The following is a 13,708-nucleotide window of genomic DNA, read 5'->3' as shown; positions in this document are numbered from 1 at the left end:
TTGTTTAGGTAATTGCCAATAATGTAGCATTTAATTATTTTCCACTGGTTATCTTGGCCTGTTTCTCTGAATTCTTGATTACACTATCAGTAGATAAGTTTCTTCAAAATATTTTTCCTAAATAGCTGGAAATCTTAACCAGCTTTTCTAGGCACTTGTTTGCCCAAATAGATATTTTGGATCTCTGGTAATTGGGTATATTCTGTATTCCTCTAGTACATAATTCAGCTTATATACAGAGAAGAGAGAGTACTTGAGGTCATGTTTATCTTTGTCACCTTTTTTGTCTTTGATAATGCCTGCCTAATTATATCTTTTGTCCTCTGTTGAGGAGGTATAAGTAAATGACAGGTGTAGTTAAGCATTTGTTTTGCTCAAAATTGGTTGTTTTTCACTGAAGATAACCTACTTTATTTCTTATAGCATCCTGAGCACATAATAGGCACTAAGCACTTAATTAGGGTAAGCAGATCAGAAGCTATGAGAATAGGCACTTACCCAGGCAGAGTTATAGCTTCTGTATGAATAGTTACAAGATGTTTTCCCTATAAAATTAAAGAGTTACATAAATGATGGTTTTTTAACAAAAATTTCCTATAAACAAGCTACAAATTCTCTTAAGGCACCTAACTATAAAGAGCTGAGCAAGACAGTGTTTTGTTTTGATGTTTGTTTTTAATTAAGTTACACAATCACAAAATGAATCTTTTTATGTTATGATAATATTGTAACCTTGGATTACTATTTAGACTTTCAGTAATTCCATATTGACTTCAGAGTAAAATATAAACTTCTTCGTCTGGTAGTCAAGGCCCCCTAAAACCTGACTATATTCTACCTTTCTGTCTTTGCTAATATTACATATTGTTTTCCTTTAGGACTCTATTTCATCCAAACTGAACTAACTATTCATTCATCTTTCCCTCCTATATCTTTACATTTGCAAAGATCATTGCCTCCCATGCTAGGAATGAATTCCCTTCATATTTTTGGTTGTTGAAATTGAAATTCTCTTCCAAGATCAAGCTAAAGTGCCATAATCTTCTAAGAAGCCTTTCCTGACTCTTTTAAACCTGCCTCTCCCCAAAGTTATCCATCCCTCTTCAGTTTTTATCCTACTCTTTTTGACTTCTCCCAATTTGAAACTGTTGTTAGGTATTTAAGTTTGTTGAGTACAGCCAAAATTTTGTGTGAATTCTACTACTAGATTGTAATCTCCTTAACAGGAACAACTTATTTTTCTTTTTTTGTTTCTATCACAATCCCTTGCAAATAGTTTAATAAATTGGTATGGGACTTATTTGATACTAATTTAACTGTTAGCGATGTTATTATGATATTTTGAAATTTGTGTACTATTTAGAAGGAACCACAATAGCTTTTATCCATATTTGTATCTGTCTTTTACTCTAGCTTAGCTCTTGCCAAGTAAGCAGACACTTTAAATCGAATTAGATAGAATGTTATTCAGTACAAGTAAAGGTAATCTTTCACACACACACACACACACTCACACGCGCTCACACACACACGCTCACACAAAGGTTTTTTGGAAGGGGAAGCTATTTGTTTTGGTAAGTAAATACTTTAATTCTGAGTATATAACTAAAAGTCATTTATGTTCCTAACTGTATCTCCAAGTAATTTCTTGTTTGTAATTTTACAGACAAATGCAGGGAATGAACCAGACATGGAAGATGAACATGTTTGTTGTGAAGCATTGGAAGTGATGACACTGTGCTTTGCTTTGATTCCAACAGCCTTAGATGCACTTAGTAAAGAAAAAGCATGGCAGACCTTTATCATTGATTTGCTCTTGCATTGTCATAGCAAGTAAGTATTTTTGAAATAATTAAAGCATACATAATATTAGTTCTCACTTATGGCAAGGCAAGAATGACTTAGTTGATAGTGAAAATTTTATCCTTGGAAACTACGTTAAGTCAGCTAAATTTTATCTTGTAAGAACTGAAGTCGTCTTTGTTCAAACTTGAGCCAAGACCTAAATTAATTTTCATCTTTGACAATATCTACCATTATTACTGAATTCAATATAACCCTTGAAGGTCTAAAACGTATGTGAATTTTGTATTATTTCATATTTAGTGTCACCACTTAAAAGGATTATTGTGCTGGCATTGCTATGGGAATATAAATAATTTAATACTCTTAAAATTTGACATTGCCCTAAGTATATGTTTAGATATTCGGTAGTAACTGCACAGCTTTGATTTGATCTGTCCATACTTCTGTCTTTCTTGCATGAAAATAGAAAAAAGTGGGGATAAAAGTAGTAGAGAAGCCACCTTTTTCTTATTTAAGAATTCTTATATTTAATAAATTAAAATGGTTGAACATAGACCTCCATTGCTGTTAAAAAGAAATTTCAACATATGAGTAAAATATTGAAAGTAAGGTGAAATTCTGTTCCCAGATATCTAGTTGAAATTATTCATCTAAATATTTTGCATATTTTCTCACATTTGGTACTCCCATTGTGATTCTAGTTAACATTGTTCTAATCAGATTCTACATAATAGCTTTGTGTTTTATACAGAAACAAACTATATGATCATTCAGTCAGCTAGCATTAAGTGCCTACATTGGGCCAAGCATTCGAGATAATGAAGAAAGGCAGAATACAGCCCTTCCTTTAAGTTACGAAGTCTAATAGAAAAGAGAATATACAACAACTATGTACAAACAAGATATATAAAGAATAAATTGAGGGTAGTTTAAGAGGGAAGGCACTAATATTAAGAAGGACTGGGGTCCGTGGTAGCCATGTCTTCAAGGAGGAGGCGAGCGTGAAGGGCTCCGAGGCCTCGAGGCCTCACGAGCCAAGGAAATCCTCTAAGTTTTTCTTTTGAAGTCAGCCCAGAAGGGATAGGAACCCACAAGAAAGTCTGAAAACAGAAAGAATTAAATTCGCATGACAAAAAACTGAGAGTCATCTGAAGAGATCAATATGGATGCCCAGGGAATGTTACGATATATTTACAGAAGGTGGAAAGGAGGGCAGAAGAATGATCTTTATCCTGGAAGTGACAGAAGAAAAATGATTAACAGGGTTTTGGTAACCTGTGTGAGCAAAGAGACATTTGGCAGTCCCACCCCATTGATGAGTTCGTGTGATCTGACCCGGATGAACTAATTCCCAGGTTTACCTGCACCACTCGTGATTAAGAAAACATTAGGGAGTTAGTAACTGCCTCAAGTTACACCAAGCATGGACATTGAGAGGGTGAAGGTCACTTCTCCAAGTCACTGGACATTTTTATTGAACTGAATTGTGGAAGATAAATAGACTATGGGTTGTTCTATCCCCGGATTTTTTTAAAAAGAAAACACAGCAAACTCTTCATTGCTCTTACAGAATTTTTTACAGTCCTTGTGAATGCCCTTCAGGTCAGCCAACCTGAAGGGATAAAACCTTGCCCTGGGGGTCGTTTGGGAGCTATGAACGACTGGATTACTTGGTCAGTTTTGTTTGCTGGCAAGCACGGAAACCCGCGCGCGCAAACCCCCCCCCCCCCCCCCCCCCCCCCCCCCGGACCATTTATTGTCCTTTTAAAATCAGTGGCAGGGGCAGCTAGGTTGTGCATTGGGCCCTGGACTCAGGAGGGCCTGAGTTCAAATGTGGCCTCAAACACTTGACACTTCCTAGCTGTGTGACCCTGGGCAAGTCACTTAACCCTCATTGCCCCGCCCAAAAAAAAAAAAAACAAACCAAAAAAAAAAAAAGAGCCTGAGGTTGAGGGGCAGCTAGGTGGCACTTGGGCCCTGGACTTAACCCTCACTGCCCCTCAAAAAAAAAAAAAAATAAATAAAATGAAATCAAAAAAAAAAAAAAAAAAAAAAAAAAAAAGAAGGACTGGGACCTCAGACACTTGACACTTACTAGCTTTGTGACCCCGGGCAAGTCACTTAACCCCCATTGCCCTGCCAAAAAAAAAAAAAAAAGACTGGGAATGGTTTCTTGCAAAAGGTGGGATTCTAGGTGACACTTGAAGTAGGATAGGGAAGCAGGATGTTAAGATGAGGAAGGGAGAGTGTTCTAAGTATGGGGAATAGCCAATGAAAATGCCCAGTCTAGAGATGGAGTGTCCACTATTAGGAAAAACAAGGAAGCTGGTGTCACTGAATCACAGAGTATGTGAAAAGGAATAAAGTATATAAAAACTGGAAAAAGGACCAGGGGTCAGGTTATGAAGGGCTGATGATATGTTTAGACTTGTGCTTCTGAAAGATAAGTTTGACAGCTGAGTGGCTTGCAGTGGAGAGAAACTTGAATCAGGGAGATTTACCAGTAGGCCATTGGAAAGATTCAGGACCTGAGATAAGGAGGTCTTATTTTGGGGTGGTGGTTATGTCAAAGGAGAGAAAGGGACACATAAAAGAAATGTAACAAATATGAGAGAGATCATTTCAACTATTTGGATACATGGTGAGTAAAAAGTGAAGAGTCAAAAAAAACACATAACTTACAAACCTCTGTGACTAAAAGAATGTTGGTTTCCTTGTCAGTAATAAGGAAATACAGAAGGGGAAGGGTTTGGAGGGAAAGAAAATAAGTTCAATTTGGACAGTGTTTAGTTTTAGGTGTTTATAGAGAACATCCAGTTTGAGATATCTATCAGGCAATTAGAAATTCAGGACTGGAGGTCAAGAGATAGGCACTCTGCCTGGACAAGTAAATCTGCATAGAGATGATTACTGAAACTATTTGAGTTAGGGACACTTGATTTGGTGCATGAAGATCCAGCAAAAGAGACAGAAGGAGCAGTCATACAGGAAGGAGAATGAGAACACAACAATGACATGGAAAGCAAGGGAGAAGAATGTGTCAATAGTAGTGTCTGAGGCTCCAGAGAGGCCAAAATGGATGAGGATTGAGGAAATACTATTAGATATGGCAACAAAGGAATCATTAGTATGTTTAGAGAGAGTAGTTTTGGTTCAATAATGAGCTGACAAGTCAAGCTTCAAAAAGTTAAAAGAGAGAGGAGAAGAAATGGAGGCACCAGTTTGAGGCAAAAGAAGAAAGTTCAGAGAAGAAATTAGATGGAAGTATGAGTTGAACATTTTTAGTTTAAGATATTAAAATCTAGAGGAGTTCAAGAGAAAGCTTGAGGACTGATCTGACTTGTGCTAAACCCATAAGCTGATGAGATCAGGAAGAAAGAGAATACTGCCCGGCCAGAGCTTTGAGCATCACAATTAAGGCCTTTTATTGTCACAGTTGAGTTCTGTCTGACTCTCCATGACCCCGTGCACCATAACACACCAGACCCTTCCGTCTTCTACTATCTCTCAAAGACTCTCCAAGTTCCTATTTGATGTTTCCATGACACTATCCATCTCATCCTCTGCCATCTCCTTCTCCTTTTGTTTTCAAGCTTTCCCAGCATCATGGTCTTTTCCAGTGAGTCCCATCTTCTCATTATGTGGCCAAAGTATTTAAGCTTCAGCTTCAGTATTTGACCTTCCGATAAATAGTCTGAGTTAAATTCCTTTTATGTATTGACTGATTTGACCTCCTTGCTGTCCAAGAAACAACAGTCTCAAAAGTCTTCTTCAGTACCACAATTCAAAAGCATCAATTCTGTGGCACTCAGCTTTCTTTATAAAACAACTCTCCTCTTCAGTTGTCTGTAAGGTGCTTGGTTCTTCTTCGGAAGCTAAGGCCATGTTGGGGTTAACCCTCACTTCAGCCGGCAACTAGCACCACTACAAACAAGTCTCTCCTCATCCATCTCCCGAAATGGCTGTCTCCGAGCTCGCTTGCATCTACTCTGCTCTCATCCTTCACAACGATGAGGTTACGGTCACGGAGGATAAAATTAATGCCCTCATTAAAGCAGCAGGTGTAAATGTTGAACCATTCTGGCCTGGATTATTTGCAAAGGCCCTGAACAATGTAAACATTGCAAGTCTCATCTGCAATATAGCAGTAGGTGGACCTGCCCCAGCAGCTGGTGGTGCTGCCCATGCTGGAGGTGCTGCTCCTGCTAGCACAGCTGCCCCAGCTGAGGAGAAGAAGAAAGAGGAAGCAAAAAAAGAAGAGTCTGAGGAGTCTGATGATGACATGGGCTTTGGTCTGTTTGACTAAATATATTTTTTGAAACATTAAATAAAAAGCTTAACTAAAATAAAAATTAAAAAAATAATAATAAAACAACTCTCACAGCCATACATAGATATTGGAAAAACCATAGCTTTGACTACACAGACCTTTGTCAATAAGATGATGTATGTTTTTTAGTATACTGTTGAGATTTGTCATAGCTTTCCTTCCAATGAATAAGCATCTTTTAATTTCATGGCTACAGCTGCCACAAAATTACAGAGATCTTTTGAGCCCAAGAATATAAAATCTGGCATTGCTTCTCCCTCTCTTTGCCAGGAAGTGATGGAACCAGTTACCAAGATTTTAGTTCTTTTGATGTTAAGCTTCAAGCCAGCTTATAACCATTTTTGTCTTTCATCCTCCTCAAGAAGCTTAATTCCATGGGGCAGCTAGGTGGCACAGTAGATAGAGCACCAGCCCTGGAGTCAGGAGTACCTGAGTTCAAATCCGGCCTCAGACACTTAACACTTACTAGCTGTGTGACCCTGGGCAAGTCACTTAACCCCAATTGCCTCACTAAAAAAAAAAGAAGCTTAATTCCTCTTCACTTTCTGCCATCAAAGTGGCATTGCCTCCATGTCTGAGGTTGTTGATATTTCTCCTGGCAATCTTAATTCCAGCTTTTGATTCATCCAGCCTGGCATTTCACATAATGTACTCTGAATATGAGTTAAATAAATAAGGTGACAATATGCAGGCTCGTTGTACTCATTTTCTAGTCTTTAACCAATCAGTTGTTCCATATTTGGTTCTAACTGTTGCTTCTTGCTCTGCACACAGGTTCCTCCAGAGGCAAGTGAGATGATCTGGTACTTCCATCTCTTTGAGGGCTTGCCACATTTTGTTGTGAATCTACATAAGTCTAAGACTTTAGTGCAGTCAATGAAACAGAAGTAGATATTTTTCTCAAACGCTTTTGCCTTCTCCATAATCTAGTATTCACTGGACTTTTGGTCTCTACTTCCTTTGCCTCTTTGAAAAACCAGCCTTGTTTTCTGATGATTTTTAGTTCACGTATTGGTGAAGCCTGACTTGGAGAATCTTAAGCATAACCTTGCTGGTCTGTTGAATGAACACAATTGTTTGGTAATTTGAACGTTCCTTGGCATTGCCCTTCTTTAGGATCTTTTGCAATGCGGTGGCCACTGTTGTTTCCCAAATTTGCTGGCATGTTGAGTGCAGCACTTTAACACATCGTCTTTTGTTTTAAATAGCTCAGCTGAAATTCTGTCATTTCCATTAACCTTTTTGTTAGCAGTGCTTCCTAAGGCCCATTTGACTCTTTTCTACAGTATGTCTGTCTCTAGATAAGTAACCACACCATCCTCTTATCAGTGATGTTAAGATCTTTCTTTCTATAGTTCTGCATATTCTTGCCACCTCTACTTAATCTCTTGTGCTTCTGTTAAATCCCTACCATTTTTATCATGCTCATTTTCACATGAAATTTTCCTTTAACATCTCTAATTTTCTTGAAGAGATCTCTTTCCTGTTCTATTGTTTCTTCTAATTCTTTGCATTGCTCATTTAAGAAAAACTTATCTCTGCTAGCCACAGTGAATAGAGCATTGGCCCTGAAGTTGGGAGGACCTGAGTTCAAATTTTACCTCAGACACCAGCTATGTGACCCAGAGCCAGAGCAAATCACTTAAGTCCAATTGCCTTAAACATCTGGGGCCATCTCTAGTCATCTTGATATACATCCAGATATACATCTTGCCACTGGATCCAGATGGCTCTGGAAGAAATGCTGAGGCTAGTAACTGAACAGCCTTGCGTCATTTAAATCCAATTCATTGAAAGTCATGACATTACCCCAATGTAATGGTCCTTTTCGAGAACAAAGAGCAAACAACAGCTTCTCTGCTAGCTATTCTCTAGAATTCTGCATTCTGTTTGGTATTCTTTTCCCTTTCCTTTCCTTGGTTATTTGTTAAGTGTCGTTAGACAGCCATTTTGTTTCCTTGCTTTACATTTCCTTTGGAATTTTTTTTGTTGTTGCCTCCTATGTAATACTGTGAATCTCTGCCCATAGTTCTTAAGATACCTATCTTCCAGATCCAGTCCCTTAGATGTATTTATCATCTGTTTCATATTGGTGAGGGATGTTATTTAGATCATACCTATATGGGGTTTGTTTTTGTTTGTTTTTTAGTGAGGCAACTGGGGTTGTGACTTGCCCAGGGTCACACAGCTAGTAAGTGTTAAATGTCTGAGGCTGGATTTGAACTCAGGTACTCCTGACTCCAGGGCCGGTGCTCTATCCACTGTGCCACCTAGCTGCCCCATACCTATATGGTTTGATGGTTTCCCCTACTTTCTTCAAATCATGTCTGAGTCTTGCAACTAGTTCATGATCAGATTCATAGTCAGAACTGTATAGAGGTCTCCACCTTTGTCTATAAGGTATATAATCAGTCTGATTTCTGTATTGACCATCTGTAATGTCCATATATAGAGTTGCCTTTTGAGTTGTTGAAAAAGAGTATTTGTTATGACTAGCAAGTTATCTTGACAAAACTAAAAGTAACTCCACAACTAATGAAATGGCTGGGCCAAAGCTGAAAGGTAGCTCAGCTGCAGATATGTTTGGTGAAGAAAGGAAAATCCAATGCTGTAAGGATTAATATTATATAGGAACCTGGAATATAAAATCTATGAGCCAAGGTAAACTGGATGTAGTCGAGCAGAACAGGAGATAGATTAAATATTGACATCTTGGGTGTCAGTGAAATTAAATGGAAATGAATGCATGAGTTTAATTCAGATGATCACTAAATATATTACTGTGGACAAGAATCCCTTAGAAGAATTGGAGTACCCCCTCATAGTGAGTAAAGGGTAGAAAAGTAGTACTGGGGTATAATATCCAAAGTAACAGGCTAATTGTTTGAATCCAAGGCAAACTATTCAACATCATAATAATACAAGTCTGTGCACCAACCACTGATGTCAAAGAGGCCAAAATTGGTCAGTTCTGTGAAGATCCAACTTCTTCCAGAAATAAGATGTCATATTCATCATCAGGGACTGGAATGCTAAAGTAGGAAATCAGAAGATAATTGGAATAACAGGCAAGTCTGGCCTTTGAATACAAAATGAAGCAGGGCAGAGACTAATAGGGTTTTGTCAAGATAACTCACTGGTCATAGAGGTGATTCAACACATAGATATCACCAGACGGTCAATGTGAAATCAGATTGGTTATATGCTTTGCCGGTAAGGCCAAACACCTACATACATGAAGTACTAGTGCAGGCAACTTGAAAGGAGGAATCAGTCATCATGGAATGAACAAAAAAAGAGGTGCTGGCTAAGAGGAAAGGGGGCTTATCAGTAGCTTCAAAAGCTAAAAAGTAATCTGGGAGGATTAAGACTGATAAAAGTCCTTTAAGTTTAGACCAAATTACTTGTGGATCAGAAAGTTTTAGTACACCTTACTGAGCAGAGTACTAATAATATGTTTAGGCCTGTGCTTAGAGGAAGCTGTTTTGAAGGGCATTAATAATGGAGGAAATCAGGAAAGACATCCTGAAGGAGGTGGCATTTGGAGCAAGGTTTAAAGGAAGTTAGAGTCTCCAAGAGGCAGAGCTGAGGAGGAAAAGCATTATAGGCATTCCAGCCTGTGCAAAGGTAGGGGACAGGAGTGGGGTTGGTGGGAGGAGCAGGGGGAGGGGTTATGTGGAAAGAATAGCAAGATGGCCAGTTTGGCAGGAAGGAGAGGAATGATGTATATATAATGAAACTAGAAAAATAGATTGGGGGACAGAGAGGTAAGGGAGGTCAGGCTATAAAGGGATCAAAGAAGTCACTGAGCAGGGCAGCAACATGTTCAGAAGAACTGTGTTATTAGAAATATCCATTTGGAAGCTGTACAGTAGATGGATTGGAGAAGAGCTGACAGTGAAGAAGGATTAGAAAAAAATTCTTGGATCTAGCAAGAAATAAGTGGAAGAATGAATTAGTTGCTGACTTGCACAAAACTTTCCATTAAGTGGTAGAATGGAAGTAGAGAGATAGAAAAATAATAAGAACAACATGTGTCAAAAGCATTTTCTAGGATTTTAGCATGTGTGGGAGGGAAGTAGCTTCTTTGAACAAGAAAGTTTCAATTAAGGGAAAAAATAAAAAGATTGTCTTGATGGAGTGAGGGACCACTTGAATTTTCATTGCATGAATTTGTAATGTGCCTAATCAAATTGGTTGCATAACTTCCTGTAGATCCATTCTAGGAGAGAAAGGATTGCAAAGGTAATAATATGAGATTGTGGTTTCTTATTACACAAATAGCAGTGGAACAAGGGAGTGTGGAATTTGAAAATTGAAAATATTGAATTAAACTGGTTAACAGTAGAGTTGATATTGGAAAGGAGGAAAAATTAAGTCAAAGCAGGAATAACATGCTAAGAAAATACTGGGGGAATGAAGAGATTAAAAGTTAAAATAAGGACAGAGAATAGGGTAAGGAGGGGATGAGTCACAGGAAAAGATGAAATGAAAGGTTTTATGGTCATATAAAGGAATGTCAGTTTTGGTACAAGTAAATGGAACACTTGTGGGTAATAGTGATAGCCAGTCCTTTGTGTAGATGAGATAAAGTCAAGGAGTAGATCATGGGATTTAAAGAGACTGAGAAATTTGAGTAAGCATCCATATTTATGTTGATGTCCCCTAGTGTAAAGTCAGGATTTAAAGAGGAAAGGAAGACAGTGAATTAAGAGCTGATTTCTTTGAGAAAGAGAAACAGTGACCCAGAGAATGATATGCAATAACCACCCTGATTTGAATAGAGTAGAAAATTTTAATCAGTGAGCTTCTAAGGAGAAGTTGTTAAGTGTGATAGAGCAAATAGTGAATCTGGAACTAAGAGATCAGAACAAGTAATATCTGACTTTTTCCTCCAAGACCAAAGCAACAGGGGAAGGGAGAAGGGAAATTATGAGTATGGATTATGCTGCAGAGAGTGGCCACAACTTAAGCATTACTTGGGGAAAAGCCAGGTCCCAGTGAGAGAAAGTTGATAGAAATAATGTGAGAGAAATTTAAAGAACCTTCTTAAGGAATGTCATTTCAAAGAAGAGTGGATATGGTGGGACAAAAGTTGTAGTGACACTCAAGAAGTGCTGTTTGGGGGAGTGGGGATTTTTTGGGGGTAGTTGATTCATGTAGCTTGTAATCCAGAGTAATGCAGATATACAAAACAATGTGTAGTGGAATTTTTTTTTAACTATAGAAGTATTAGTGGTTGGCTAATTAATTGTATTGCTCACATTCTCTGAGAAGTTATATTTTGAGGCAAAGACCACAAGGTACCTGGCTTTGGTAGTCTGACCTGCTTTCTCCAACAGTCTATCAGACATTATGTTAAAATGTTGAGAATACAGAAACAAAAATCAAGCAGCCCCTCCCCTCAAGGAGCTAATATACCACATTTCACACAGCTTACTGCAGTGATTATCCAAAAGCACAAGGCAGACCATGTCACTCACTGAACTCCAATGACCCCCTCCAGTACCTTTATCCAGTGCAAATTTGTCTTCCCTAATCTGTGGTTTACCAGTGAAACAGGTTGAAATTTTAACTGATGGATACACCTATACCTTTCATTATAGATGGTACCTCTTCTGACATCTCTTGTTCCTTGAGGCTAAGGAACTCTTATTTCTGGTGCTCCATCTGAAAGTGACTTAGGATTATGTCCTAGGGAGCTATGCTAAATTTAGTACTAGATCCTTAGGGGAGCTAGTGACAAGTTATTAGGCACACACAGAAGATACCGTCCACGTAGGGGGAAAAAACAAACAACCAACAAACATTGGCTTCCTAATGTGACTTCCAGGAAATCTTTTTTTTTTTTTTTTTTTAGTGAGGCAATTGGGGTTAAGTGACTTGCCCAGGGTCACACAGCTAGTAAGTGTTAAGTGTCTGAGGCCGGATTTGAACTCAGGTACTCCTGACTCCAGGGCCGGTGCCACTGTGCCACCTAGTTGCCCCTCCAGGAAATCTTGAAGTCAGGATCACTGATGAACTAACTGCCTGTGCTTTCTAGTTGGTTTGAATCCTTTTTGTAGGCCTCTTACTTTGCTAATGCATAGGCTTTCTTATATTGCTTAAATTCTAGCAGTTTCTGGTGATGACTCTTCTTATTTCTTCCTTAGACTGGACTGAATTCATGCTGCATCAATCAGTTCCTTGGCCTTATCCCCAAACAAATACCAGGGAATTCTCACATTGAGAGTTGTCAATAAGAATATTTGATACCTTAGGTGATGCTTTGCTATAATGCTACTTCTCCCGAATATTTTTTTCTTCATAAAAAGATAATCTTTTTTCAAATGAGCTACTGACTCATTTGAATTACAGCATTTCTCTCAAAGAAAATTTTAAAATATTTCTTAAGTATGTAATGACATTGGTATCTAAGGTTTTGTGGGTCTTACTATTTTGGTAAAATATTTGTATCAGCACATGATTTGATTTATTACTTGTGAGAAATTACTGAGACAAAGTATTCTTTAAAGCCTATCCCTGGATCTAAAAAGCTAATTAGATGCCAGTAAATGAGATAGCTAAACTGCATATTAAATGGTCATTTGTTTTTGTTACTCCTTTCCAAGCTTTATGATGGTGAATCCATCTGAAACCAACCTTAGCAGGAAAAACATTTGGGTAATTTCTACAAGGTGAATAAAATTTCATTTGTTAGATTGCAGAATGGCACCAGCAATACTTTTACTTCTACCTACTTTTCAGGATTTTGTGAAGAAAGCATTTCATAAACCTTTAAAACACTAAACATCCAAGTTGTTACTTCAGTGCCAAAACTAAAAATACTTTTTACATTAGAGGGCCTCTGAGGTCCCTTTCAGTTTGTTTTTTTTTTTAGTGAGGCAATTGGGGTTAAGTGACTTGCCCAGGGTCACACAGCCAGTAAGTGTTGAGTGTCTGAGGTCGGATTTGAACTCAGTTATTCCTGACTCCAGGGCCAGTGCTCTATCCATTGCGCCACCTAGCTGCCCCTCCCTTTCTGTTCTAAATCTTTGATCCTATGAAAGAAAAAAAGACATCATTGGAAATATATTCACTGTAAATAAAATGACAATACTATCTAAAGTAATCTTCAGATTTAGTCTATACCAAAGTACCAAGATGTATATTATCAAAGTAAACAGAATACTAATACTTATTTGAAGTTATCAAAAGGTCTTCGTTTTCAAGAGAAAAAAAGCAGGAGTGAAGAAGGACTAGTATTGCAAAATCTCAAAAAGTATCAGTATATTTTTTGCTCATTACCAGAAATGAAAATAGATCAGTGAAACAGACCAGGCAAGAAAAATCCAGGGGGAACAAAGAAAGTCATAGTATTAAACCACAGAAATAAAGATCATGTGAAAAGGAAGAAAAGATCTGAGGTTGCATAGAAATTTCTTGGGCAAAAAAGGGTTGTGAGAAGCCCTGCTATTGATAACTCTCTAAGATTCTTAAGTTGCAAAGAAGATGCCACCCTGCATTGGGAGAGGAGAAATCACAGGTGCAGTCTCTATCCCTAAAAAGTAGCTTTAGTTGAACATATCTGCT

At 38.0% G+C, this 13,708-nt stretch overlaps 2 protein-coding genes across 3 annotated transcripts in view; both read left to right on the top strand.

The window, feature by feature from the left end:
* Positions 1-13,708, top strand: part of USP9X (ubiquitin specific peptidase 9 X-linked) — a 182,732-nt gene that overhangs the window by 113,112 nt on the left and 55,912 nt on the right. For both annotated transcript variants that reach the window (XM_043991999.1, XM_043991998.1), the window contains exon 25: positions 1,667-1,833. In XM_043991999.1, coding sequence (XP_043847934.1) covers positions 1,667-1,833 — 167 coding nt within the window. The remainder of the gene's footprint in view (positions 1-1,666; positions 1,834-13,708) is intronic.
* On the top strand, positions 5,754-6,112 carry LOC122746420 (60S acidic ribosomal protein P1-like). Its single transcript, XM_043992000.1, has one exon. It carries the CDS (start codon positions 5,765-5,767, stop codon positions 6,110-6,112), a length of 348 nt encoding a protein of 115 aa, XP_043847935.1. The 5' UTR covers positions 5,754-5,764.

Source organism: Dromiciops gliroides, chromosome 3, assembly GCF_019393635.1.
Source record: "Dromiciops gliroides isolate mDroGli1 chromosome 3, mDroGli1.pri, whole genome shotgun sequence".
Classification (NCBI taxonomy): Eukaryota; Metazoa; Chordata; class Mammalia; order Microbiotheria; family Microbiotheriidae; genus Dromiciops; species Dromiciops gliroides.
The sequence above is the reverse complement of the archived record's forward strand: the minus strand, read 5'-3'. Positions and strand labels throughout refer to the sequence as shown.

Bases quoted from the DNA above. Each gene is read 5' to 3' on its own strand.
- LOC122746420 (XM_043992000.1), top strand. From the start codon at position 5,765: ATGGCTGTCTCCGAGCTCGCTTGCATCTACTCTGCTCTCATCCTTCAC.